Source organism: Aotus nancymaae, unplaced genomic scaffold (assembly GCF_030222135.1).
Source record: "Aotus nancymaae isolate 86718 unplaced genomic scaffold, 86718_ANA_hifiasm-v0.15.2.pri h1tg000010l, whole genome shotgun sequence".
NCBI lineage: Eukaryota > Metazoa > Chordata > Mammalia > Primates > Aotidae > Aotus > Aotus nancymaae.
The window spans coordinates 65,029,131-65,054,101 of NW_026988421.1; the positions used below are offsets into that span (position 1 = coordinate 65,029,131).

The 24,971-nt window shown below is 39.7% G+C and overlaps 1 protein-coding gene across 2 annotated transcripts in view; it reads right to left on the bottom strand.

Moving 5' to 3' along the window:
- CFAP70 (cilia and flagella associated protein 70) overlaps nucleotides 1-24,971 on the bottom strand; it is a 103,025-nt gene that overhangs the window by 64,891 nt on the left and 13,163 nt on the right. For both annotated transcript variants that reach the window (XM_064374291.1, XM_064374292.1), the window contains exons 5-10: nucleotides 24,282-24,461; nucleotides 20,564-20,746; nucleotides 15,317-15,409; nucleotides 14,865-14,959; nucleotides 9,857-9,956; nucleotides 8,117-8,251 (exon numbers count right to left, since the gene is read on the bottom strand). In XM_064374291.1, coding sequence (XP_064230361.1) covers nucleotides 8,117-8,251; nucleotides 9,857-9,956; nucleotides 14,865-14,959; nucleotides 15,317-15,409; nucleotides 20,564-20,746; nucleotides 24,282-24,461 — 786 coding nt within the window. The remainder of the gene's footprint in view (nucleotides 1-8,116; nucleotides 8,252-9,856; nucleotides 9,957-14,864; nucleotides 14,960-15,316; nucleotides 15,410-20,563; nucleotides 20,747-24,281; nucleotides 24,462-24,971) is intronic.

Genomic DNA, 24,971 nt, shown 5'->3' on the forward strand with positions numbered 1-24,971 from the left:
CAGCCTCCCAAGCAGTGGAACTACAGGCATGTACAAACACACCAAACTAATTTCTGTATTTTTTTGTAAAGATGAGGTTTTGCCATTTTGCCTGGCTGGTCTCCAACTTCTGAGCTCAAGCAATCTATCCACTTCAGCCTTCCAAAGTCCTGGGATTACAGGCTTGAGCCACTGTGCCTGGCCAGATTCTATACAGTTGTCTTTTCAGGTATTGAGAGTAGAATACTGAAATTTCTAAATATTATTGCCAAATTGACTATTTCTCCTTTCAATTCTGTTGGGTTTTGCTTCAAGTATTAAGAGGTGATTGTGTTGTATTGTTAGTTGCATATACACTTATAATTGCCCTGTCTTCCTAATGAATTGATGCTTTAATCATTGTGACATGCCACTATGTCTTCAATAACATAGATTTCTAGTTCTAAAAACTATTTTGTCTGGTATTATTGTAATTACTCAGCTATTATATTTTCTGTTTGCACAGTATATCTTTTGTACCTTTTTACTTCAACCTTTTGTGTATTTGAATCTAAGGTGTGTCTACTTTAAATAGTATATAGTTGAATCTTGATTTTTTTGTAAATCCAATTTAATAATTTCTATCCTTTTATTGGTGTGTTTAGACCACTTACATATTATTGTTTTGAAATACTTAGATTTTTATTTTCCATGCTATTTATTTTCTACTTATCATCTGGGTTTTTTTGTTGTTCTATCCTTCCTTTAACTATCTTATGTTAAATAAATAGTTGTGATATCCAATTTAATTCCTTTGTTGAGATATATATATGATATACACATAAATATATATATATAATATGTATACACATACACATATATATATGTACATATCTATATGTATACACACACAATTTTCTTAGTGGTTACTTAGGGATTACAATATACATCCTAACTAATCACAGTCTATTTCACATCAATACTAACTTAATTCTGGTAAAATACAGAAACTTGGCTTCACTATAGCTCCATTCTATCCTCCTTCATGCTATTATAATATAAATTAAATCTATATGTTAATCCAAAAATATAATTAATACTTTATCCGATCATGTCTTCTAAAGAAGTTAAGAGTAAAAATGAAAAAGTTCTATTTCTAAACTCCTTTATATTAACTTATATTTAATCATTTCAAGTAATCCTCATTTCTTCTTACAGATTCAAGTTAGCAACTGGTGACATTTCCTTTCAAGCTGAAAGCCTTCTTTTAGTATTTCTTGCAAGGTAAGTTTCCTAAACTGAAATTCTTTCAGCATTTATCTGAAGATGTCTTTATTTTGCCTTTTTTTTTTTTTAATTGAGACAGAGTCTTACTCTGTCATCCAGGCTGGAGTGCAGTGGTGTGATCTTGACTCACTGTAACCTCCTGCCTCAGCAATTCTCCTGCCTCAGCCTCTCTAGCTGTTGGGATTACAGGCATGCACCACCACACCCAGGTAATTTTTGTATTTTCAGTAGATACAGGGTCTCATCATGTTGGCCAGGCTGGTCTCAAACTCCTGACCTCAGGTGATCCACCCACTTCTACCTCTGAAAGTGCTGGGATTACAGGTGTGAGGTGAACCACTGTGCCCAGCCCTACCTGTGTTTTTGGTTGGCTCTGTGTGTGTGTGTGTGTGTGTGTTTTTCATTCAGAATTTCACATGTTATTCCATTGCCTTCTGGCTTCCATTGTTTCATATGAAAAATCAGCAATTAACCATATTGATTCTCCCCTGTAAGTGATGAGTTGTTTTTCTTCTGTTGCATTCGTGATGTTCTCTTTGTCTCCCTCCTTCACTTGACTACATAAAATGTGGAAATTTGGGGTCTCTGTGTGCTGATCCTAACTGGAATTTTCTGAACTCCTTGGATCTGTAAATTAATGCTTTCATCAAATGTGGGATATTTTCAGACATTATTATGTCTTTATACTCTTCCCTCTTGGGACTCTCATTACAAGTTTGTTGGTTGCCTTCCACCGACATTGCCATTTTGATGTAGTTTGGATCTTTATCCCCTAGAAAGCTCATATTGAAATGTGATCTCCCTCCAGTGGGTGACAGAGTGAGAAGACCATGTCTCAGAAAAAGAACAAAAAGAAAAGACATGTGATCCCCAATGTTGTAGGTAGGGCCTGGTGGGAGGTGTTAGGGTCATGGGGTAGATCCCTCATAAATGGCTTGGTGCTATCCTTGCAGAAATGAGTTCTCACTCTGTTAGTTACAAAGAGATCTGCTTGTTAAACATAATCTGGTACCACACTCCCCTCTTTTATGCTCTTTCTCTCACCTTGTGACATGCCGGCTTCCCCTTTGCCTTCCATCATGATTGTAATGAGACAGAGTAGGGATGGGGTTTGGCATTCAGCTCACCCCCACTAGATCATTCTTTCATGTATTCTTGAGTAAAGATGAGAGTGGGAAAGGCAGAAAAGACCCAGACAAGAAGGCCTCAAACTCCTTAGCTTTTCGTGCATTAGTACTTTTCAGCTTATTGATGCTTTTGGTCAATTTCAAGGATGGTGAAATGACTTTTTGTCAATTTGTCCAGCTTTATGGTTGCTTTTGTGGGGAAATGATTTGTCAACCTCCTCACTTGGCCATAGCCAGAGATATTTCCTTTCCAATATTCTCCATATATATTTTAATTATTGTAAAAAATGTAATCAAATTTATATTTTGATTTTCATTTAGCAGACTATGATATGCATTCTCTCATGTTTTAAAATTTTTCATGAGGGTAATTTTTAATATATGCAGAAAATTCCCCTATCATATGTGCATAATAAAAGTGATAGCTAAAATTTTCTGTGTGCCAACTACATTCCTAGTGCTTTATATATTTCATCTCATTTAATAGGTAAAACAATTCTAGGAAACAAGTATTGGGTCGGGCACGGTGGCTCACGCCTGTAATCCCAGCACTTTGGTAGGCCGAGGCGGGTGGATCACGAGGTCAAGAGATAGAGACCATCCCGGTCAACATGGTGAAACCCCGTCTCTACTAAAAATACAAAAAATTAGCTGGGCACAGTGGCGCGTGCCTGTAATCCCAGCTACTCAGGAGGCTGAGGCAGGAGAATTGCTTGAACCCAGGAGGTGGAGGTTGCGGTGAGCCAAGAACAGGCCATTGCATTCCAGCCTGGGTAACAAGAGCGAAACTCCGTCTCAAAAAAAAAAGAAAAAGAAGAAAAAAAAAAAAAAAAAAACAAGTATTGCCTCCATTTTACTGATGAATACAGTAAAGGTGAGACAAATTTAGCCACTTGCCTGAAGTCATCCAGCTAGTAAATGGCAGTTCCAGAATTCAAACTCTAGGCTGCCTCAGTGGGTTATCAAAGCTCATAACTTTTCTATTATGATACACTGTTTCCCTCAGATTCACCAAGAGTATCTTCATGTAGAAAGGTTTCCCTTGAAATAGTTTCCTAGAAGTAGAAGTCCTATTGGAAAGGATATAAGTATTTCAAGCTTCTGAATACATATGGACAATAAATATTTTTGCAAAAAGTTTTTACCAATGTATGCTTTTACTAGCAGTGAATGAAAGTTGTTTTACAGAGATGGAGCAAGAATCCTCTTTTTAGAGGCCTGTGCCCCCAAGGCATGGAAAAAATGAAAAATTCTGAAGTTCCTTCAAGAGAAATTCTAGGCACCTAGCTAGCCCCAGAAATAAATAAGTAACTTAAACAAGAAGGTAATAGTAGCCTAAAACAATAGCCAAGGAAGTTAAAGTTCAAGAGGTGTTTGCTTTATAGAAACTAAATATAACATCTTAATATATGTCCCTGAGTTGTCTTTCTGAGCCTCAGACCCCACTGAGAAACCACTGAAAGGATTAGCCAGCACTGCACTCAGATCAGCTGAATAGATCAGACCCCAGCTAAGGGGAAAGTGAAGACTGAACTATATGGTCCTTTGTTTTGAATTTCTTCCTGGGGTGCTTGGAGAAAGTCACTCCCTCTCGCCAGTTAACATTTTTCTACGGACCCCAAATTTTTAAATAAAGCCTCTCTTCTTTAACAATTGCAAATCAGAAAATCTTTGAATCTACCTACCACTTGCAACCCCCCACCCCTGCTTCAACATATCCTGCCCTTTTAAGCTTAAACCAATGTATAACTTGCATGTATTGATTTATGATTTTGCCTGTAGCTTTTGCTTTCCTGAAATTTACCTCTGCCTTTAAAAAATCATTGCCTGCAAGCCATAGGGAAGTCAGGTCTTGAAAATTTAGCTGCCTGGTCCTCCTTGCTTGGCACCCTGCAAGGAAAGCCTTTATTTCTATCACTGCAAACCCTGGTGCAGATACGTGGTTTTACTGCATCAGGTGAGCAGACATCAGTTTGGTTCTATAACATTATCACACCTTTGCCACCAATGGGCATTATCGTATTTTAAAGAATTGTCAAGCTTTTTAAGTAAAATGATAACTATTGTTATTTAAATTTGTAATTCCTTGGTTAATACGTAAGGCCACATGTCTCTTCTTATATCTATTGGCCACTGGCACTTCTTTTGTGAACTACTATTTCATGTGCTTTGCATAAAGTTTGTTATTCTTCTAGATTGAAAAAAACTACTATATTTCAGGAATAGTAGCTATCTTTCAGGAAACTACTATATTTCAGAAATAGTAGCTATCTTTCTGATGTGTATTCAAATATTTTCCCTAGTTCTTCAGTTACATTGTAATTTTGTATATGAAGATTATTTTATATATAGAAACTTCACATTTTTGGTAAACAAAATACTTTCTTTTATACTTTTCATTGCTTTCAAGCCTAGGAAATTTTCTCTTAATTTGTATCTTTAATTAATACTCATTTTTATAGTCTTCACATTTAACTTTTCTCTTTTTTTTTTTTTTTTTGAGATAGAGTCTCACTCTATCTCCAGGCTAGAGTGCAGTGGCACGATCTCAGTTCACTGCAACCTCCCAACTCCCTGGTTCAAGCCATTCTCCTGCCTCAGCCTCCCAAGTAGCTGGGATAACAGGCATGCGCCACCACACCCAGCTAATTTTTGTATTTTTAGTAGAGACGAAGTTTCACCATGTTGGCCAGGATGGTCTTCATCTCCTGACCTTGTGATCTGCCTGCTTCGGCCTCTGAAAGTGCTAGGATTACAGGCGTGAGCCACCGCACCTGGCCACATTTAACTTACTTTAATAAATTCATTTGAAATTTATTTTGATCTATGTTATATGTAACACTTTTGCATTCTTTTCTGTCATTTATTTTTATTTTTAATTTTTTTTGAGACAGGGTGTCACTCTGTCACTCAGGCATGGTCACAGCTTACTGCAGCCTTGACCTCCTGGGCTCAATCAATCCTCCTACTCCAGCATCTGGAGTCGCTAAGACTACAGGCATGTGCCACCATACTCTGCTAATTTACAAAACAATTTTGTAGAGATGGGGTCCCACCATGTTGTCCTGGCTGACCTTGAATTCCTGGGCTCAACCGATCCTCCCACTTCAGTCTCCTGAAGTGCTGGAATTACAGGTGTCAGCCGCCATGCCCAGCCTTTTTTCCCATTTAACTATCTATAAAGCATTAATAATCCTTTTCTCTTTTTTTGAGATGGAGTCTCGCTCTGTTGCCAGGCTGGAGTGCAGAGTCGCCATCTCCGTTCACTGCAACCTCCGCCTCCTGGTTCAAGCGATTCTTCTGCCTCAGCCTCCTGAATAGCTGGGACTACAGGTGCACACGATCACATCCAGCTAATTTTTGTATTTTCAATACAGACTGGGTTTCACCATGTTGGCCAGGATGGTCTCGATCTCTTGACCTTGTAATCTGCCTGCCTCAGCCTCCCAAAGTGCTGGGATTACATGCATGAGCCATGATACCTGGCCTATAAAGCATTAATAATTATCCTTTTTAATGGCTACACATTTCATCATTTTTATTTACTATGATTTACTAAGCCTTCCTCTGTTAGTAAACATTTAACCTTATTTTATTTTTTGCTATTATAGGTTTCAAAAATTTCATGAATATGAGATTTTTGAACTTATTAAATTATGTCCTTAAAATAAATTCCTGGCTGGGCACAGTGGCTCACACTTGTAATCCTAGCACTTGGGGAGGCTGAGACGGACAGATCACCTGAGGCCAGGAGTTCATGACCAGCCTGGCTAACGTGGTAAAACCCTGTTTCTACTAAAAATACAATAAATTAGCTGAGTGTGGTGGTGCATGCCTATAATCCCAGATACTCAGGAGGCCGAGGCAGGAGAATCACTTGAACCCAGGAGGTGGAGGTTGCAGTGAGCTGAGATCATGCCATTGTACTCCAGCTTGGGCAACAAGAGTGAAATTCCATCTCAAAAAAAATAAAATAAGTAAAGAAGTAAATAAATTCCTATAAATGTGGCTTCTAGTTCAAAAGATACTGTTGTAGAAACAGTTTACTATTCATCTACAACTAGATGATGGGGTTTTCATGAATTTATTGTTGAAAAATGGCTGTCCTAATAACAGCGACATAATAGTACATTTTTGTTATTGTTGTGTGTTTTACAAAGCCTCACTTTCTCCTGGGAAGCAACATGATAAAACTGCCTTTTTGCTTGAATACATATATATGATTTTAACATTTTAACACCTAAAAATGGAAAAAAAATCTAGTTCATTAATTACCACATGGATTTCAGTTTTTCCATACTTAACACAACAGACTTTTTTTTCTTTTTCTTATATATACTTTTTGAGAGAGTTTTGCTCTGTCACCCAGGGTTGTATACAGGGGTGCAATTTTGGCTCACTGCAACCTCCGCCTACAGGCACCGGGCTCGGCAAATTTTTTTATTTTTAGTAGAGATGGGGTTTTGTCTTGTTGGCCCAGCTGGTCTCGAACTCTTGGCCTCAGACAATCTGCCCACTTCTACCTCCCACAGTGCTGGGATTACAGGTGTTAGTCACCAAACCCAGCCACAACACTTATGCTAAAAGTTTTGTATTCAAATTTATTGAGGTAAAATTGAAGTACAATAAAAACAAACCAAACGTATTTAAAGTATACAATTTCATCAATTTTGACATATGTGTATACCTATGAAGCCATCACCACAATCAAGATAACCATAATTTCCATCATCCCTAATATTTTCCTCTCATTCCTTTGCAATCCATCCATCCTTTTATCCCTGTTCCGAGGTAACCATTAATCTGCTTTTTATCAATATAGATAAATTACTTTATCAGAATTGCATATAAATGTAATTATATAGAATGTATTTTCCAAGACCCTGTCTCTATAAAAAAAAATTTTTTTTAAATAGCCAGGCACAGTGGTATAGTCCCAGCTACTCAAAAGGCTGAGGTAGGAGGATCCCTTGAGCCCAGGAATTTGAGGCAGCAGTGAGCTATGATTGTGCCACTGCACTCCAAAGCAAGACCCATATCTCTTTAAAAAAAAAAAAAAAAAAAAACTCTCGTTTCTCTCTTTTGTCTGCCTTCTTTCTTTTAGTACAATGCATTTGAGATTCATCCGTGATGTTGTATGTATCATTAGTTCATTCCTTTTTATTGCTGAATAGTATTCCATTGTACAGAGGAACCACACAATTTGTTTTCTGTGTTCTCTGTTCACCTGTTGATAGAGATTTAGGTTGTTTTCAGTTTTTGCCTTTTCATTGTCCTAAATTTTTTAAGGTCCAATGCAGAATGACTATAAAGCTATATATGGCTGGGCGCGATGGCTCATGCCTATAATCCCAGCACTAAGGGAGGCCAAGGCGGGTGGATCACGAGGCCAAGAGATCAAGACCATCTTGGTCAACATGATGAAACCCCGTCTTTACTAAAAATACAAAAATTAGCTGGGCATGGTGGCATGCGCCTGTAGTCCCAGCTACTCGGGAGGCTGAGGCAGGAGAACTGCTTGAACCCAGGAGGCGGAGGGTGCGGAGAGCCGAGATCGTGCCATGGCACTCCAGCCTGGGTAACAAGAGCGAAACTGTCTCAAAAAAAAAAAGCTATATATTTAATATCCTAGTATACCAACTGGTTCTAAATATCAATTGCAAAGACATATATGCTAAAGATGCAAGTAAACACATATATAAATGATAAATTACCAGGATGCTTTTTATGCAATTTTTTCTTACCTTTTCATGGACTACACTGTCTAGGTAAGGGTAAACCTGAAAAGCTCCCCGAATTCTCTTCACACCTGGATACAACAATGGGACCATATTAACATAAGCCACACCATGAAACGAAAGCTGACCTTCTTCATCAGTCTAAAGGAAAAAAACCAGAGAGTTATTAGTGCTATAAGCAATATAGTATAAGAATGGAACTCTGACTCTGCAGTTCAAAGGCCTAGTTTTAGAAACTAACTCTGCTACTTAGCCAGTTACGTGACTTTGGGCCAGTACCATAAAACATTTTGGGCCTTCTTTATCTTCAAAACGGGTTTAATAATATGATGATCACTGAGATAATGCATACAAACAGTGTTAATAGTAAAAGCGGTAGTTGATACAAGCAGACACGTGTATCAAGTTAAAAAGAACCTCAGGAAATATCAAATTAATTAATTAATACTCAAATTAATTGATAATATATATATCAACCAAAAAGTCAATTTCACCATGTGGCTTCTTAGGAGAAAGTAAAGCTTTATAAAAAGCAACAATAATAACAATCACAAAAAACATAAAAAATCAAAAGCTATGGCTTTTAGCTTTAGTTCACAGACTCATACAAATAAAAGGGGCCTTACAAATTATCTGGACCAGTGATGACAAATAGGCTTTAACTTATGTCTCAATTCTCATTAATTGGTGGAGGTGTTTTAGTATAGTTGGTTGAGAAAAATTCTGTGTATTTATCTGGGTCCAAAGGCAAAGAGTGCCTTGATAGATTAGCACTATCTACTATGGATGAAGGCAGATGAATGACAGTCTCCTGTCCTGTATTTACCATACTTGATCTCATCTAAATTCTCATTGCCAAGATGAAGAACATGTTAATAAATATATCTTAACAGCATTTTTAATGGTTGTATTATTTGCCACAGAAAATTTTTATAGGGAAAAAAATCAGTTGAAAACACATTTAATTCCAAGCATAAAAGTAATCTCTTTGATTTCACCTATTATAATAATAATTAGCAACTAGATTTAAAAGTCATATGTTCATGTGATAACATATAGTTTAGCAATCTAAGGAAAGTTAGCCAATACTTATTACATACTACAAATGGAGAAATGGGTATATAGTGGTGGCATTTTTATTATGCAAAAAGCCTATGTGTAAAGTCAGCCAAACAATTTAGATACTTATTAAGTATCTGCTATTTGCCATACATCATGCTAGGTACCATGGAGAATACAAATTAGTCTACTACATGACTCCTAACCTCCCGGAGTTTATGAGCAAGCAGAAAAGACCAGACATGCACAGGTAAAACAATAGATAATATGTACTAGGCTCATCAAAGCTATACCTTTTCAAAAGAGTAGTATATCTAAGATCCCTATTACACTAATTAGCAGGCTTAAACATTTTAAGTAGGTAAGTTTAACCTATGGTAAAACTATTGTGAAGGACAAAAGAGAAATAGGGTATCTGGTAATAAAGCCTAGAGAGTTTTTAGTGAACAATGGGGAAGTCGGGTGGCCAATAATCCTGGTTTTCCCAGGACAGAGGAGTTTCCTGGGAATGAGACTTTCAGTGCTAAAACAAATAAAATTCAGGGCAAATCAGGATGAGCGAGTCACTCTAGGGAAAACAGCTATATTAGTTCACATTTTCTCTTTGGTATCAGAATTGAAGCAGAATAACAGGTTGGGTCTGATTCCACATTTCTTATGTAAATATTTCTGAGGGGCCATATTTACCTTTTCAGTTTTGCCACCTTTCCCTTTGGATACAGTAATCAGAGGAACTCTTGTGATCTCTACAGGCCAAAGCCGGCAATCAGCAATTCGCTTCTGAAAACTGCAAATCAAGAATCAGTCCATTAGCATTATATGCAAAATTAAAGTCAGTATAATTTAGGTTAAAGGGAAATATTCTCTTTCAGAAGTAATATAGAATATACACATATAAAAATTGGGGGGCCGGGCTCAGTGGCTCATGCCTGTAAATGCCAGCACTTTGAGAGGCTGAGGCAGGCAGATGGTTTGAGCCTAGCTGTTCAAGACCAGTCTGGGCAACATGGCAAAATTCCATCTCTATGAAATATACAAAAAAAAAAAAAAATTAGCTGGGCATGGCAGCAAATACCTGTGGTCTCAGCTATTTGGGGAGGCTGAAGTGGGAAGATGGCTTGAGCCTAAGAGGTCAAGTCTGCAGTGAGCCATGATTGTGCCACCGCACTCTCACCTGGGCCACAGAGTGAGACCCTGACTCAAAAACAAAAACAAAAACAAAAAAAAACCCTTATTAGTTTGGTAGTTTTTAAAACTTTCCCATATCTGTAACATTCCAAAAATAATTCTGCTCAACTGCTAGCAGAGGCAAATTGAACATTTTTAGAGCAATTTAGAAACATAAATTTAAAAACCTTAAAAAATCCATAATCTTTGACTATAAACTCCACTTCTAGTGATTTATTCTACAGAAATAATGAGACAAGTTTACAAATGGTATAAAATTGTTTATTTCTACTGTGAAAATAGTGTCCAGTTTCCAGCTTTGAAGTAATCCCTCCTGTCCTTACAACAAGAAAAATGTTGATCAAATGGAAATAAACATTTCTCAGATCCATCATAGAACTGAGGTCATAAGGCAAAAACTGCCATCCTAAAATTGAGGGAGACAGGAAAATACAGAGGATCACAGCTGCAATCAGCTTAAAGACAGCAGAAGCCAGTGGTGCCAGTAACTGGTAGATATAGTTTAATGGTAATTTTTACAAATTGCTATAGGCTGAATGGAAGTTAAGTGGACTAGATGGAAGTTAAGTGGACTAGATCGAAGTTACAAACTCCAGGGGGCCCACTGTTAAAGGTTTCCACACTTAACATAAGTCTTTAAATCCAGGAACCCCACCAAGTTCTTACAGTGAAGATGGAAGAAAAATACCCTCATATTTCAGGCAGGGAGAGAAGAAAAGTAACCATTTTGAAATATGGCCACAGTGTTCTTCCTATCAAAGCATTGACCTTTAAGGTAAACTACTTTACCAGATACTTATCTGATCTCAGGGAAGGGAATTTAGACAACTCCAACCTGTCTTGCTTCCATAAGGATAGGAGAAAAAAAAGATTATGAAACACTTCTGAAAGTCACAGCCCAAGGACCCAAACCTATTTACTGAGACTTAATCCCAGGTTATAGAATGCTTCCCTCCCAACAACGTGCCACCACATCAACAGAGTTTCAACATAATAACAATGAATTACAACTGAGAGGGCTACAAACCACTCTATTAGAGAAGTTCTTGGACAAATCCGAAGATAACAGGGGAGGTGGGGGAAAAAGGAAACTGAAGCCTCTGGCACTTAAAACTGTAACAAACAAGAAACAAACCAGCTTCTAACCAGATTAACATAAAACTTCACACTAAAAATACTAGTTACCCCAATTCCTATTAACCAACACATAATGTCTAGCTTTCAAATTAGAAAGCTATGAAGAATGCTATAAGGCAAGAAAAAATACAGTCCAAATAGCCAAAGCTAGCATAAGAACTGGACTAAGATACAACATAGATTTTAGAATTATCAGAAAGGAAATTTAAAGTAACTAAGATTATGTTAAAGACTCTTATGATAAAAGTAGGTAACATGCAAGAACAGATACGTAATGTTAGCAGAGATGGAAACTCTAAGAAAGAATCAAAAGGAAATGCTAGATATCAAAAACACAAACAAAAATGAATAATTCATTTGATGGGCTTATCAGCTGACTGGACACCGCTAAGGAAAAAAAATCAGTGAACATGGGTATATGTGAATAGAAATGCCCCAAACTGAAACACAAAGGAAAAAAAAATCATAACAGAATATCCAAGACTTGTGGAACAATTACAAAAGGTGTAACTAGGCATAACAGAAGGATAAGAAAGAAAAGAGCAGAAGAAATATTTGAAGTAGGCCAGGCGCAGTGGCTCACGCCTGTAATCCCAGCATTTTAGGAGGCCGAAGCAGGTGGATCACCTGAGGTCAGGAGTACGAAACCAGCCTGGCCAACATGGTGAAACCCCATCTCTCCCAAAAATACAAAAATTAGCCGGGAATGGTGGTGGGCACCTGTAATCCCAGCTACTCAGGGAGGGTCAGGCAGGAGAATCACTTGAACCCGGGAGGTGGAGGTTGCAGTGAGCCAAGATCACGCCACTGCACTCCAGCCTTGGCAACAGTGCAAGATTCCATCTCAAAAAAAAAAAAAAAGCAAGAAATATTTGAAGTAATAATAGCTGAGAATTTTCCAAAATTAATTACAGACACCAAACCACAGATCCAGGAATCTCAGAGAATACCAAGTAGCCTAAGTACAAAAACAAACAAACAAAAAACTTTATCTAGGCATATCATTTTCAAACTGCAAAAAAGAAAATCTTGAAAAAAGCCAGAGGAAAAAATACTTTACCTATAGAGGAAGAAGGATTAGAAATATATTGGACTTCTCTTCAGAAACCATGAAGGAAGAAGAGAATAGAGAAAAATATTCAAAGCTGTGAAAGAAAAACCCATCAACTTAGAATTCTGTACCTACTAAAATTATCCTTCAAAAGTAAAGGAGAAATAAACCCTTTTTAGAACAAACAAAAATTAGAGGAGTTTCTGGCAAGGAGACGTGCCTTACAAGAAACGTTATAAGTTTCCTCCTCTAAGAGAGAAGGAAAATGACATGAGCCAGAAACTTGTATCAACATAAAAAAGAGCATCAGGAAATGTCATAAATGAAGGTAAAATAAACTTTTTCATGTTTTTCATTCTTTTTTTTTTTTTTTTGAGATAGAGTTTCACTCTTGTTACCCAGGCTGGAGTGCAATGGTGCGATCTCGGCTCACCGCAACCTCCGCCTCCTGGGTTCAGGCAATTCCATGTTTTTCATTCTTAATAGATTCAATAACTATTTGTTCAAAGTAATAATGGCAACAATGTATCCTGAATAAAATATTAGCAAATCCAATCTAACAATGTACAAAAATAATTTATTATACACCATGACCAAGTGGGGGATCAGGGGTATATAAAAACTCTAAAATATCTGCTCATTTTTTCTGCTCAATTTTTCTATAAATCTAAAGCTGCTCTAAAAAACCAGACTATTCTTTTTTTAAAGTCAGAGTTGTTCATTCAGATTGCATATAGATTGATAATTCCCCAATTCTCATCTCTACGTAATGAACAGGTCAGTGTGACCAAGACTGATAGTTACCTACACAATATCAGTATACCTGTTCTTTAGTACTTAAATCTTGATTTAGCCTGGGTGACAATGTGTTCAACTAAAATACTTTATTGTCTAGCCTTCTTGCATCCAGAGGTTGGCTAATGAGATATAAACAGAAGTTGCCAGATTCTAGGAAGGTTACACAAGAGGGTTTAAGACAGCCAGCATGTGTCCTTTTTTATCCATAATCATTCTCCTCTTCCAAATTCTGCCAGAAATGTGAGTCTGCAAGCTGGAGCTCCAGCAGCCAACTTTGGACCACAAGACAACCTTGTGGATGAAGCCACATATTAAAGAAGGTGGAGCAAAAAGAAAGATGGAGCCTGGATATCTAATAACACTGTGTAAGCATCATACATACCAGTTCTGGACTTTCTTGGGGGTGGGGGAATGGAGTCTTGCTCTGTCACCAGGCTGGAGTGCAGTAGCACAATCTTGGCTCACTGCAACCTCCGCCTCCTGGGTTCAAGTGATTCTCCTGCCTCATACTCCCAAGTAACTGGGACTATAGGCACGTGCCACCATGCCCAGCTATTTTTTTGTATTGTTAGTAGAGATGAGGTTTCACAATGTTGGCCAGGATGGTCTTGAACTCTTGGCCTCCTGATCCACCCATCTTGGCCTCCCAGAGTGCTGGGATTACAGGTGTGAGCCACTGCACCCAGCTGCCTTTTTTTTTTGAGACGGAGTTTCTCTCTTGTTGCCCAGGCTGGAGTGCAATGGCGTGATCTTGGCTCACTGCAACCTCCAGCTCCTGGGATCAAGCAATCCTCTTGCCTCAGCCTCCCAAGTAGCTGAGATTACAGGCATGCGTCACCATACCTGGCTAATTTTGTATTTTTAGTAGAGATGGCGTTTCTCCATGTTGGTCAGGCTGGTCTCAAACCCTCGACCTCAGGTGATCCACCCACCTTGGCCTCCCAAAGTGCTGGGATTATAGGCATAAGCCACCATGCCCGCCTTTTTTTTTTTTTTTTTTTCAAGAGAAAAGGTATCACTCCATTGCCCAGGCTGGAGTGCAGTGGTACAATCGCAGCTCACTGCAGCCTCACCCTCCTGGGCTCAATCAGTCCTACCACCTCATCCTCACAAGTAGCTAAGCCTACAGATACATATCTGCACCAAATGGGTGTGTGTGTGTGTGTGTGTGTGTGTGTGTGTGTGTGTGTGTAGAGCCAGGGTCTTGCTTTGTTGCCCAGGCTGGTCTTGAACCTGCTTCAGCCTCTCAAAGTGCTGGCATCATAGGCATGAGCCACCAGGTGTAGCTGGACTTCTTTTATATAAAAGAGGAATAAGCACTCACCTTGGTTAAACCACCATCACTGGGTGTTTCCATTATTAGCAGATGAACACAACATCACTCTAACATATAGATGTGATAAATAAGAAAGTCTCAATTGAAAATCACCTTAACTCAAATATAAATAAAATTAACAAAAGTAACATTTCTTCCCACTTATAAGCCTTTGTGGATTAAACATACTTCCTTCCTTTTCTTACCTGACCACTGCAGGAGGATCAAGGTAGCAGCGACTTTCCAAGTCCCAAATAATCCTTTTCTTTATGCACTCTGCTTGATTCCTAAATTCCTTGTTCTGTAAAATATAAGATAGAGACTTCTGTTCTCTCTCTGTGTGACACGATTTCATTCTGCTCCATCTATAGGGCATTCTTTTAATGGATTTGTTCACAATATTTTTCCTACTACTACTGTTGCTACTATAAGTATGACTACTATTGCAATTACTACCACCACCTTAAAATTATGGGTACTTATTATTAATAAAGTATATAAGATAAGATAAATTACATATATAATAGTTACATCAATCCAGTACTAAGATCCAAATACTGACTAACATAACCTCAATCAATGATTTTTAATGCTAGATCCATATTAAAATCATCTGGGGTTAAAAAAAAACAACTAGACTTGGTACAGTGGCTCACACCTGTAATCCCAACACTTTGGGAGGCCAAGGCAGGAGTACTGCTTGAGGCCAGGAGTTCACACCAGGCTGGGCAACAAAGTGAGACCTCCATCTCTAAAAAAAAAAAAATGTAAAAATTAGCTGAGCATGGTGGCATATGCCTATGGTCCCAGCTACTCAGGAGGCTGAGGCAGGAGGATCGCTTGAGCCTAGGAGGTTGAGGCTACAATGAGCCTCAATAATCGTACCATTGCATTCCTGCCTGGGTGACAGAGTGAGACCCTGTCTAAAAAAAAGAAACAAAACAAACAAACAAAAAACAAGAAACACCTGGCATTGGTACTATTTTGAAAGTAAATTCTTACACTTCTTACATAGTTTACATGTGTTAGCATTTAGCCATTGTCATTGTTGTTTCACATGCTATCCTGGTGACTATAATTTGCAGCCAGGGTTGAGAATTAATTATCTAAACTAAAACATAAAATATAATCTGAATATCTAAAATAAAATGTCTGATCTAAATTAAAATATACATCTAAGAAAAGTATGAACTTTTTTTTTGAGATGGAGTCTCGCTCTGTCACCCAGGCTGGAGTGCAATGGTGTAATCTTGGCTCACTGCAACCTCTTTCTCCCGGTTTCAAGTGATTCTCCTGCCTCAGCCTCCTGAGTAGCTGAGATTACAGGTGCCTGCCACCATGCCTGGTTAATTTTTGTATCTTTAGTAGAGACGGGGTTTCACCATGTTGGTCAGGCTGGTCTTGAACTCCCAACCCCATGATCTGCCTGCCTCAGTCTCCTGAAGTGCTAGGATTACAGGCGTGAGCCACCGTGCCCGGCCAAGTACTAATTTTTACTAATCATAATGATGAGAAAAGATACCGCACAGTGTTTCACCAATAGTGTTAGCCTCATCTCTACGATTTTAAATATTTAGAGTCAGACAATGAAAAATAATTCGACCATCCCCATTTAACAAATTATTCTATTAAATGTTTCCATCAGTGGATTATCAGCTAATTCAAGAAACATTTGCAAGTGTGCTATACTATTTTCTATGTCCTTGACAAATTTATGTGTTCATTAATATAATTAATAAGTATATATTAAAGTATGTCCATACAATGTCACATTATACAGCAAGTACAAATAAAGAAAAAGATTGAGACTGCTCTTTATGTAATGTGGAAAAATCTCCAAAATACAACACAAAGTAAAAGCAAGTTGCATAGAGTATGTGTAAGTATGCACTCTGTACATTTGTGTAACAAAAACGATGGCGAAAGAATGCATGTATGTATTAGTTAGTGCATATATGTCTGTCTGATTAAACACTTTATACACTCAGTTTAAAAAACAAAAAACAGGCTGACCGCGGTTGCTCGTGCCTGTAATCCCAGCACTTTGGGAGGCTGAGGTGGGTGGATCACTTAAGATCAGGAGTTAGAGACCAGCCTGGTCAATATGGTGAAATCCTATCTCTACTAAAAATACAAAAATTAGCAGGACATGGTGACATGTGCCAGTAATCCCAGCTACTCAGGTGGCTGAGACATGAGAATAACTTGAACCCAAGAGGCGGAGGTTGCAGTGAGTGGAGATTGTGCCATTGCACTCCAGCCTGGGTGACAGAGTGAGACTCTGTCTCAAATAAACAAACAAAACATTAATACCTTGAAATAAAGCAAAAATAACAGTTTTTTCCTAACAGATTCTAGTTCCAAAAATAATAAGACTTTGAATACTTCCTGAAAATCTGGACATCCTAAAGAAAAGTACCATTATTGGCCAGGCACGGTGGCTCACACTTGTAATCCCAGCACTTTGGGGGGCCGAGGCAGGTGGATCACCTGAGGTCAGGAGTTCAAGACCAGCCTGGCCAACATGGTGAAACTCATTCTCTACTAAAAATACAAAAATTAGCCAGGTGTAGTGGTGGGCACCTGTAATCCCAGCTACTTGGAGGTGGGAGAATCACTTGAACCCAGGAGGCAGAGGTTGCGGTGAGCCGAGATTGCACCATTGCACTCCAGCCTGGGCAACAGGAGCAAAACTCCATCTCAAAAAAAAAAAGAAAGAAAAGAAAAGTACTTTTATCCCTAATGTTTATTATGCTGATGTCTGAAGGTATTTTATAACCTTTGTATATCTGAGAATCAAGTGAAGAAATCTGCAGTTTTGCCAGGAATAGATTAATGTAAATGGGGTAACGGTAATTTTGTGTTGTTTCTTATAAATACACTTGACCCTTGAACAACACAATTTGAATTGCATGTTTTCACTTATGTGAATCTTTTTTTTTTTGGAGACAGAATCTTGCTCTGTTGCCCAGGCTGGAGTGCAGTGGTGCAATCTCGGCTCACTGCAGCCTCTGCCTCCTAAGTTCAAGCAATTCTCGTGCCTCAGCCTCCCAAGAAGGTGGGATTCAGAAGCATGCCACTATTCAAATTTGAATTGCATGGGTCCACTTATACATATGTGAATTTTTTTTTTTTGGATACAAAGTCTTGCTCTGTTGCCTAGGCTGGAGTGCAGTGGTATGATCTCAGCTCACTGCAGTTTCTGCCTCCTGGGTTAAAGCAATTCTCGTGCCTCAGTCTCCCGAGGAGCTGGGATTCAGGCACATGCCACTACACTGGCTAATTTTTGTGTTTTTAATAGAGATGGGGTTTCACCATATTGGCCAGGCTGGTCTCAAACTCCTGCCTCCAGTGATCCGCCCAACTTGGCCTCCCAAAGTGGTGGGATTACAGGCATGAGCCACTGTGCCTGGCCCATTTTTAAATCAAATATGAATAAAAAGTACAGTATTTGTGGGGTGTAAAACCACATTTATAGAGGGCCAACTTCTCCTATACATGATTTCTACAGGGTTGACTGCAGGACTTGAGTATGCACAAATTTTGACATATGCAGGGGTCCTGGTAACAATCCCCCAAGTATACCAAGGGATCACTATCTTTTTTTTTTTGAGACAGAATCTCGCTCTATCACTCAGGCTGGAGTGCAGTGGCACAATCCTGGCTCACTTCAACCTCCACCTCCCAGTTCAAGTGATTCTTGTGCCTCAGCCTCCCAAGCAGCTGGAAATACAGGTATGTGCCACCATGCCCAGCTAAGTTTTGTATTTTTAGTACAGACAGGGTTTCATCATGTTGGCCAGGCTAGTCTTGAACTCCTGACCTCAGTGAGGAGGAGACCTGCCTCAGCCTCCTGAAGTGCCGGCCTTACAGGCATCAGCCACTGTGCCCAGCCAAGATGACTATACTTATTTTTTATTTGGTGAGCCAATCCTTCTGAAGTCTGACTCTCTCACAATTTACAAGGAAACCTTTTCTTTACTTTTCTAAATGCTTCTGTCTCTGAGTCTTCTTTTGACTTATGCATTTGCTTTTATATGTGTAAGAAAGTATCTAGAAGGAAACACAAGAAACTGTAATAAAGGTGACTACTGACACAGAATCCTTGGACTGCTTTTCCAGCAGAAAACCTCTGTGGTTGGTGGCACCTTTGCCCAACTTTTGCTTGGGCCTGCTGGGCTCATTTCACCCACTCAGCCTGGCAGGCTGTGCTAGGTTTGTGCTACTGGCCTGGATCCCACACGATCATGGAGTCTGGTCACTGTGCACAGCCAGGCATGCTGGCTGCAGCAGGGCTGGCAGCTCCAGGCACAGCACAGGTGCTAGCTCCCTGCGAGGCTGCAGCTGAACCAGGCATACTGCAGACAGCTTCCATGGCTGGCACCGGGGAATGCGGTGGTGCCAGAAACTGAAGAGCCCCAAGTGTCATAGCCCTGGCTCAGGGAGCTCCTAGGTCTGGGCTTCCTGAAGGACTGCAGCTCTTTTCTCTTTTCTCCTTCTTGTCACCTACAATGTGGTGAGCGAGGGTTTCAACTCTGTTTGTATTACAGCTCTTTCAGCCCCCACCATTCAGCAGGTCCTGAGTTCTTATCCAGTGTCCAGGAAGAATGAGTTATACAGACAAGTGGAGGGTTAGCAAGGCAAAGAGGTGCTTTACTGAGCAGCAGAACAGCTCAGATGAGACTCACTGAGTAGTGGTAGCTCCTCTCTGCAGACAGGTTGTCCTGATGAGTGTCCAGCTCTCAGAAGAGAGGAGACCCACAGTGGGTTGCTCCTCTCCACAGGCAGGTCATCCCATTCTTTGCCTGAGTCTGGCTGAGTCCTGAATTTTTATAGACTTCAGAGGGGAGGAAGTGGATACTGATTGATCCATGGGAGGCCATGGGTGAGCCCAGAAAAAGCACCATAAGTTCTCATTCCGATCCACAGAACTAGCAGCCTGGTCCCCAGACCTCAGGCAGCCCCTGGCCTGAAGGTGGGGTTTCACTGGGAACCTGCCCCTTTTTGCCCAGGAGCCTGTCTGCCTCCTGCTGCCATCCACAGCACCCTGGTTGTTCATGCCAAGGGGTGCCTACAGGCCCATGCCAAGCTGCCCTCAGTGTCCCCTTGGACTTTCTCCCATGCTGACGGGTGCCCAAAGTCTGGAGGGAGACCGAGGCAGCAGGGCGTTCGTGTGTCAGTGCTGGCCTGAGTGCATGCACACCTGGCCAGGTTGTGACAGCACCCATGCTCGGCCACAGCTTTGCTCTGAAATTGGAGCAGGCACCGAGAGTGGGCAGAGACCAGGCAATGGGAGCAGGCACTTCCAAACCTATGGGGGCAGGAGGGCTTCCCAGCCTCCAAGAGTGCAGAGATGCCTGGGTACACAGCTGGTACATGGCTGGGCAGCTGCAGCTGCACATGGGAGGGTGGGGCTCCCACTTCTTCCCGGCTCCTGCTGGCTCCATGGAGCGTGCAGACCCAGCCGGGCCTCTCCCATTGCAGCCAGCATCATGGCAGGGGCTGCTCCAGACTGGCTACTGCTGCTATCACTACTAGGGTAATAAGATGGGAAGGAATTAGAAGGAAGATATATGCTTTCACTGCATATATCTTAGTTTTTAATTTTGACAGTGACTGATAGTTACTTACTTATAAATAAATAAATTTAAAATAAAACAAAGAGTTTTAGTAACAGGATGAGGGAAAAAAATAAAGAGTACATTTGATATAAATTATTTTGTTTGCTGGACTTAAGAAGTCAGAGATGTGCATCAGAATTAGATAAGTGTTTTATATTGGCATGTAATTGTCTTATTTTGACAGGCGGCAGATATATATAAATTATAGTGTTTCACAAAATGTTTTATCATCTGTCAGTATACTAAATTTATCACAAAAACCTGTACATCAGGCTGTCTCTCACCTCAGGATGTTTGAGTTCTCCATCTTCTTCTTCATAGAGACCACCAACGATGAATGCACCAGGAATGTTATTAGCTCCTGGAGCCAGAATGTTGGCAATTGGCCACTTTTTGGGCCGGGGAACAGGTTCTCTTTCCCCTCCAAGCTTCAGAGTTCCATTCTTAAATAAAATGGGATAGTCTTTCTACAGAAATAAATACCATACATCAGGAAAAACTATAAAGGACTTTGAAATGGGCAAAAAGATTACTCAAGAGTATTTTCAATGGTATGCTAAGTGTTGTCAAACATACCCTTCTATAATTAATCTGATTCTAGAGAGGGGCCTGTGCCCTTCACTGCCTTTGTGCTATTTTATAATTCTGTAACTTATAGACATTTGATAATAATGCAAATTATTCTTGTTCATAAATATGCAGATACAGTTTTTCCAGTGGCAATGTAACTAATTACTGCCCTGGAGCTAATGACAAGTTTCGAATTACTGGCAAATTAATTTCAGCATTCCATATGCCTATTTACTCCTTTGAACTCGTTGTCACATTTTACTGATTCCCTCAAAATCTTGGACCAAATCCTGTGTTATTTATGCTTATATGAGAGTTGTGTTTATACCTGTTTAAAAATTAAACAAATCAAAATCTGGCAAGGGGCTAAAAATATAGGCATTTTCATGTCTTATAACTTATCCAAAGTATACTTGCAGTAAAAATTGGCAAAATAGATAAGTAGGCAATTTATAGAAGGGGAAATTAGAAAATCCAACGTTTAAATAAAAACATGCTACATTTCATTAATAAACAGTAAAATACACATTAAAACAATGAGATATCAGCCAGGCAAGGTGGCTTAATGCCTATAATCCCAACATTTTGGGAGATAGAGCCAGGAGGATCACTTGAAGCCAGGAGTTCAAAACCAGCCTGGGCAACACAGCAAGACCCCATTTTGACAAAAAAATTTAAAAATTAGCCAGGTGAGATGGCATGCACCTGTAGTCCCAGCTACTTGGGAGGCTGAGGTGAGAGGATTGCTTGAGTCCAAAAGTTCAAGGTTACTGTAATCTATGATTGTGCACTGTACTCCAGCCTAGTTGAGTGAGACCCTATCTCTTAATAATAGATAGATATAGAGATATATAGATAGACAAAGAACAGGAACAAAAAGTTTACTGGAAAAGAAATATAAATGGCCCTTAAAAGAAGTTTCCAAATGCCCATCGATGACAGACTGGACAGGAAAATGTGGCACATATACACCATGGAATACTATACAGCCATAAAAAACAATGAGTTCGTGTCCTTTGTAGGGACATGGATGAACCTGGAAACCATCATTCTCAGCAAACTGACACAAGAACAGAAAATCAAACACTGCATGTTCTCACTCATAGGTGGGTGTTGAACAATGAGGACACATGGACACAGGGAGGGGAGCATCACACACTGGGGTCTGTTGGGGGAACTAGGAGAGGAACAGCAGGGGTTGGGGAGTTGGGGAGAGATAACATGGGGAGAAATGCCAGATATAGGTGATGGGGAGGAAGGCAGCAAACCACACTGCCATGTATGTACCTACGCAACAATCTTGCACATGTACCCCAAAACCTAAAAATGCAATAAAATATATATATATATATATATATAAAACATTCTATTTCCAACACTATAGCAAACTAAAGTACAACAGACCCTTCATCAGCAACAAACACATCAACATAATGGATAAAGTAGAACAGCAACAACAACAACAAAAAAGTTTTCTTTTATCACGTAGCCAAGGCCAAAAGTAAATGAAAGTCTAGGCTGGGCGCGGTGGCTCACGCCTGTAATCCTAGCACTTTTGGAAGCCAAGGCAGATGGATCACAAGGTCAGGAGTTTGAGACTAGCCTGGCCAATATGATGAAAGCCCGTCTGTACTAAAAATACAAAAATTAGCCAGGTGTGGTGGCAGGCGCCTGTAGTCCCAGCTACTCAGGAGGGTGAGGCAAGAGAATCGCTTGAACCTGGGAGGTGGAAGTTGCAGTGAGCCGAGATTGCACCACTGCACTCCAGCCTGGGCAACAGGATCAGGTGCGGTGGCTCACTCCTACAATCCTAGCACTTTTGGAGGCTGAGGCGGGCAGATCACCTGAGGTCAGGAGTTCAAGACCAGCCGCGGCAACACGGTGAAACCCCGTCTCTACTAAAATTCAAAAAATTAGCCAGGCATGGTGGCAGGCACCTGTAGTTCCAGCTACTTGGGAGTCTGAGGCAGGAGAATTGCTTGAACCCAGGAGGCAGAGGTTGCAGTGAGCCTAGGTCATGCCACTGCACTCCAGTCTGAGTGACAGAGCGAGACTCCATCTCCAAAAACAAAAACAAAAACAAAAACAAAACTAGGACCTGGAAGGGCATCCTTTCATCAAACATCAGAATAAAGGAGCCCTTTTCAAGTTTAAAATGATGCAAGAAACCTAAAAGAAAAAGATGTAATATTAAAAAAACTTTTGTATACCAAAGCAATGACCCAAATTAAAAATAAATAATACACCAGAAATAAACATGATTAAGTATAAATTGACAAACTTGAAAAAAATAACATTATTTTTCTCTACATATGAAGAATTTATTTTTTTTTTTGAGACAGAGTTTCACTCTTGCTGCCCAGGCTGGAATGCAATGGTGCGATCTAAGCTCACTGCAACCCCCGCCTCCCAGGTTCAAGTGATTCTCCTGCCTCAGCCTCCCCAGTAGCTGGGATTATAGGTGCCTGCCACCACACCTGGCTAATTATTTTGTATTTTTAGTAGAGACAGGGTTTCACCATGTTGGCCAGGCTGGTCTCAAACTCCTAACCTCAGGTGATCTACCAGCCTCAGCCTCCCAAAGTGCTGGGATTACAGGCATGAGCCACCCCATCCTGGCCAGAATTTAATAAATCAATAAGAAAAATACTAAAACCTCCAAAAGAAAAACAAACAAAACAAATAAAAGATACTTTTAATTATTAAAATTAGCAAAAACAAATAGAAATTTTTCAATACAATCCCAAAGTTGGAGAGAAGGCAAAGCATAGATTTGCCTTCTCTCATATAGCTATGTAGGTTGCTCCCTGGAAGGGTGATCAGCCACCTCATTTGCCTAGGACTGTCCCAGTTGTGCTGAAAGTCCCATGTCCCAAGAACCTCATAAGTCCTCAGCAAACTGAACAGCTGCTACACAACTTTAGTGGGTCATTGACATACACAGCCCTGGATATAAGACAAGTGGAAGTGTTAACTGAATATAAGCCTTTTAGCAAGCAATTTAGAAATCTCCATCAAGAGCCTAAGAAACTCCACCAATCATTCCTATATATAGAAATTTGGCCTAAGAAAATAACATAGAATTAAGAGAAAGTTTTGTTTAATAAAGTAATTGTACAAAATCTATAAAATGTACACATAAAAATAATCTGTAAGGAAATACACCAAAATTGGCCATTTTAAATGTCTTACATATTTTCCACCATATATTTATATAAATTATATTTAATGTACAATATATAATAAATATGTAAATCATAAACATTAAAATCTGTATATAAAACAGAAATAAACTTTATTTTTCAAGCCTAAAATATATATTGGCCATTAGTAAAGTAGTGCTTTAAATGAAATCTTAGAGGTGAGGAAGAGATGGCTATGTGAGTGCAGACATGTTTGAATCTCTATAAATATCTGGCAGTAGGGCTTTACCTCTCCAACTGATGGCACTTGCAGACCAACCATGTAGTTCTGCCCAGGACCTGTTGGAATGAAGGATTCAGGCACAGAGTAAGCAGCCTCCAATGTGACCTTCAGTAGATTGCCCCCTGAGATCTGGGCTGTGGTCAGTAAAGGTTCTGCCACTAATACTTTAACTTCAAGACTGCACTGCTGTAAAAGAATAAAATTATGCAGCATTTTGAAAATTGCCAGAGGTCCTCCTTTTTTCATTAACTCATTTGAATCTCATATCACTGTTCAAGATAAAAAGGTAAAGCTTAATTATTTCCATAAACTGAAATAATATTCTCTAGGTCCCATGATTTAGAGAAGATAGAGCCAAGAAGAGAATCTTATCCCTAAATTAGATCCCTTCCCACTCTACCATTCCGAGGTAAAGTATATATATAAATACATATAAACAGGAATTGGAAGATTCAATTGAAATGTTGGCTGGGTGTGGTGGCTCACTCCTATAATCCCAGAACTTTGGGAGCCGAGGCAGGTGTATCACCCGAGATCAGGAGTTCAAGATTAGCCTGGCCAACATGGTGAATATCCATCTCTACTAAAAATACCAAAATTAGCCAGCCGTGGTGGTGCATGCCCTGTAGTCCCAGCTACTGGGGAGGCTGAGGCTGAGGCAGGAGAATCACTTGAACCTGGGGAGGCAGTGAGCTG